General features: G+C 57.2%; 1 protein-coding gene across 1 annotated transcript in view; it reads left to right on the top strand.

Moving 5' to 3' along the window:
- Positions 1 to 3,560, top strand: part of PRODH (proline dehydrogenase (oxidase) 1) — a 36,308-nt gene that overhangs the window by 19,750 nt on the left and 12,998 nt on the right. The window contains exons 3-6 of the mRNA XM_006890459.1: positions 1,220 to 1,254; positions 1,737 to 1,886; positions 3,067 to 3,131; positions 3,274 to 3,390. Of these exons, the coding sequence (XP_006890521.1) occupies positions 1,220 to 1,254; positions 1,737 to 1,886; positions 3,067 to 3,131; positions 3,274 to 3,390 (367 nt within the window). The remainder of the gene's footprint in view (positions 1 to 1,219; positions 1,255 to 1,736; positions 1,887 to 3,066; positions 3,132 to 3,273; positions 3,391 to 3,560) is intronic.

Below are 3,560 nucleotides of genomic sequence, written 5' to 3' on the forward strand. Positions count from 1 at the left end.
CCACAGCTTCTCTATCCATTCGTTTGTTGATGGGCACTTAGGTTGTTTCCAACTCCTTGTTATTGTGAACAAAGCCGTGATAAACATGGGTGTGCATATATCTGCTTGGATGTCGGTTATGGTCTCTTTGGGGTATATTCCCAGTAGTGGAATTGCTGAGTCGTGTGGTATGTCTATTTACAACTTTTTGAGAAAGCGCCATACCGCCTTCCACAGTGGTTGCACCATTTTACACTCCCACCAACAATGAATAAGGGTTCCAGTTTTCTCCACAACCTCGCCAGTATTTGTTGCTTGCTTCTCTGTTAAATGTAAAACGAGTTTTAAAGTCAATGTTCCATGCTGGAGACAGTCAGCAGCGGGTGCCGGAGCCGCGGTTGTGGCCCTCAGCTGGTGGGCATGCCTGGAGACCCTGGACTTGGCAGGGGGCAGCGGGCAGAGGTGCCCAAGACCCTGGGCATGACATGGGGACTTTGGGCCTGTGGACAGAGGTACCTGCGGAGTGTGGACACGAGACAGATCAGACCACAGGCATCAGCCTATTGCCATAGGATTGACTTTGACTCACAGCGCCCCCACAGGACAGGGTAGAAGGCAGACAGGCGGGGTTTTCTTCTGTAGAAATTATTCAGAAATTAACTCCTTGTGGTGCTGTGGTGCCAAGGGTTGGACAGACTTTGGTTCTCTGAGGTCCAGCAGTCCTTCCGTTAGGGCGCTTTAGAGTCAAGGCACGTGACTTACCTGGTTTCCAGAAGTCTGCCCTGGGCGACTTTGGGTCTCCAGTCCTCACCAGGGTGGAGTGGCCTTGTGGTCCCCACTCCTGGGAAAAGGGTCATCCTCGTAGGTAACTCTCCTGAAAACTTACTGCTTCCCGAGCCTGAGAACTTCGTGATTTCCTCCCCCAACACTTCTAAACTCTTCACCCACTTATAAGGAGGCTCCCTCACCCCCAAGAAGGCTGAGGCCAAGAGAGGGCCATGAACCTGGCTGAGCACGCATGGCTTGTCAGTGTTCCCGAGGCAATAGCTCAGAGGAGTCCTGTCCGAGGGCTGGTGTGGATGTGTGGGTGCACCCTTGTTCCCTTCAGCAAGGCTGGGTCTGAGGTCCAGCCACCTCAGCCAGCTGACCACACCCAGCTCCCTCTGTTCCTTTACTGGAAACGTACTGTCACCTGCTGTCAAGTTGGTTGGCCCTGACCTTCCTTCGTTCCTTCCTGCAGGCCCTGCACCTCGGCTGCAGAAGGAGACAGCTTAGGTGAGTAAGGGGTTGAAATCCACACTTCTCTGCTGCCCCTTCCATGTGCCCAGGAGATGCCAGGTTCACAGGCACCCAGTCAGAGACCCAAGCCAGGCCTGGAGGCCGAGAGATGGTGCCCACAGCTGCTGTGTCCACCAGCCGACCCCAAGTTGTCCGTGTGTGCCATCATTAAGGATAGAGTTCTGGCCTCCTTTGTGACACAAGCTTTGTGCTTTGCTGTCTTGAGCAAGGAGAGGGCCCTCAGGGTGGACAGAGCATCAAGGCCAGGACTTGGCGCTGGATGAGAAGATGGCCTATGGGAGCCAAGGCCCAGGAGCGTGGCAGCAGGAGCAGGGACTCAGCACGCCTGGGGCTGCCCAAGGCCACCAAGCCAAGGGCAGCGGCCAGAGTACAGTCTGCCCATCTTGTGCATGGGGGTGGCTGGGAGTGGAGGGGCAGGGGGTTTTCAGCAGAAGGACACACACCTTTGGCCTTTGTAGGTTCAAGTAAGAGGGAGAAGCAATACCAGGCCCACCGCTCCTCCGGGGACGGCAGGGATGGCGGCATCAGCGCCCGCACCTACTTCTACGCCAATGAAACCAAGTGTGATGGTCACATGGAGACACTGTTGCGCTGCATCGAGGTGTCAGGTGGGGTTGCTGGGGCTTTGCTGGCCACGCCCAGCCTGGGCGTAACCCCTGGGCACATGGTGAGCGAGGGGACAGCGGCTCAGGAAAGGGCTGGTCACCTGGGACTCTCGATCTGTCTGCTGTGGATTGAAAAGGAGCAGATGATGTGGGGTGACAAGGGGGGACTTGGGCCAGCTTAATGTAGCTTAATGTAGCCACTAGTCCCACTCTGGCTTTGCTGCATCCAGCCCCTTTCTGAGGAGCCCAGGGTGCCTCCTTTCTGGCTCTGCCTCCCGCCCTGGTCCCTCCTGGTCACCAGAAGAGCAGAACCCAAGACGGAACCTTGGGTAGCAGCTGCAGTGGCCCAAGTGTGCCTGTCCTGGGCAGTGTGCTTTTTGGGTGTCTGAGGGTGGGCGGCACAGCACACTGAAGCCTCTGGTGGGGAAGTGACGTTGGTGGGTGGTCATCAGGGTCTCAGCACTGGAAACAAGGCCGGGTGGCAGCACCCTCCTGAAGGCCAGCCTGGCCAGCGACCTGCTGTCCTGAGAACTCTGCCCCTTCCACCTCCTAACACTGCAAGAATTGTTGTTGTTGTGTTCCATTGACCCATAGCTGACCTTCCAGCAAGTTTTCAGAGGCAGTTAATTAATTGCAAGGGAGGAGACTGCCCATCTTTCTCCTGTGGAGCAGCTGGTGGATTCAAACCGTGTACCTTTAAGTTGCCAGCGCAACTCCTTACCACTAACTAGGTCACCGCTCAAGCTGACCCTTGGTCCCATTTTACGGTACCAGCGACCTGTCTCGCCAGAGAAGCAAAATGCTGAAGGGGGCCAGGGATGGGGCTGCCAGTCTGCACCCTCTACATTCCGACCTGCCTTCTGCATTCACATAAGCAGTGGGGGTGCTGGTGGTAGAAGAGGGGAAACTGAGGCACAGGCAAGTCTCTGTGGTTCTTTTGCCCACTGTCTGACCACCCTCCAGGACTTGCGGGACAGATTGAGTCGCTGCCCACTGGGCTGTCCTCATCTCGGCAAGGGGTCTTCCCCCCCAAGCAGCTCCACGTGAGGGCATTTCTAGACTGGGTGAAATCTTGGTCAGAGGTCGAGTTGTGGGGCCAGCAGCCTTGGGGGGTCCAGCCCACCCGGCTCACTCTGCCCAGCTCTTCAGCAGCCCTCAACGCCCTCTCTGTGGTTTCAACCAGGTAACACCAGTGAGGACGGCTTCTCAGCCATCAAGCTCACTGCCTTGGGGAGACCCCAGTTCCTGGTAAGTGCCAGAACGTCCCAGCTGCAGGACCTCACGTTTGCCCGTGAAGCCTGGCATTTGAGAACCACAGGCACCGTCCTCAGCTGTCCTCTGGGGCAGGGATCTGGGCACTGAGAGGGCCGCTTGGGCCTGCATTTTTCAGCTGCAGTTGTCAGAGGTGCTGACCAGGTGGAGGCGGTTCTTTCACCAATTGGCCGCAGAGCAAGGGAAGGCCGGCCTCGCCGCCGTGGATGTGAAGCTGGAGGTGGCTGCGCTGCAGGTGGGTATGAGGGTGGGCAGGACCCTTTCCAGGCTCGCCCGTGGGGCTCAAGGAAGAACCTGGGACACTGGGCGGGTGTGTGGGTTCAGGGTACTTACTACACAAGACACCGTGGTCTGCTAGAGTGGCAGTCAGCGCCTGACAAGGAACACACACACACACACACACCT

Source organism: Elephantulus edwardii, unplaced genomic scaffold, assembly GCF_000299155.1.
Source record: "Elephantulus edwardii isolate Elephantulus edwardi_28Jun2011 unplaced genomic scaffold, EleEdw1.0 scaffold00089, whole genome shotgun sequence".
Classification (NCBI taxonomy): Eukaryota; Metazoa; Chordata; class Mammalia; order Macroscelidea; family Macroscelididae; genus Elephantulus; species Elephantulus edwardii.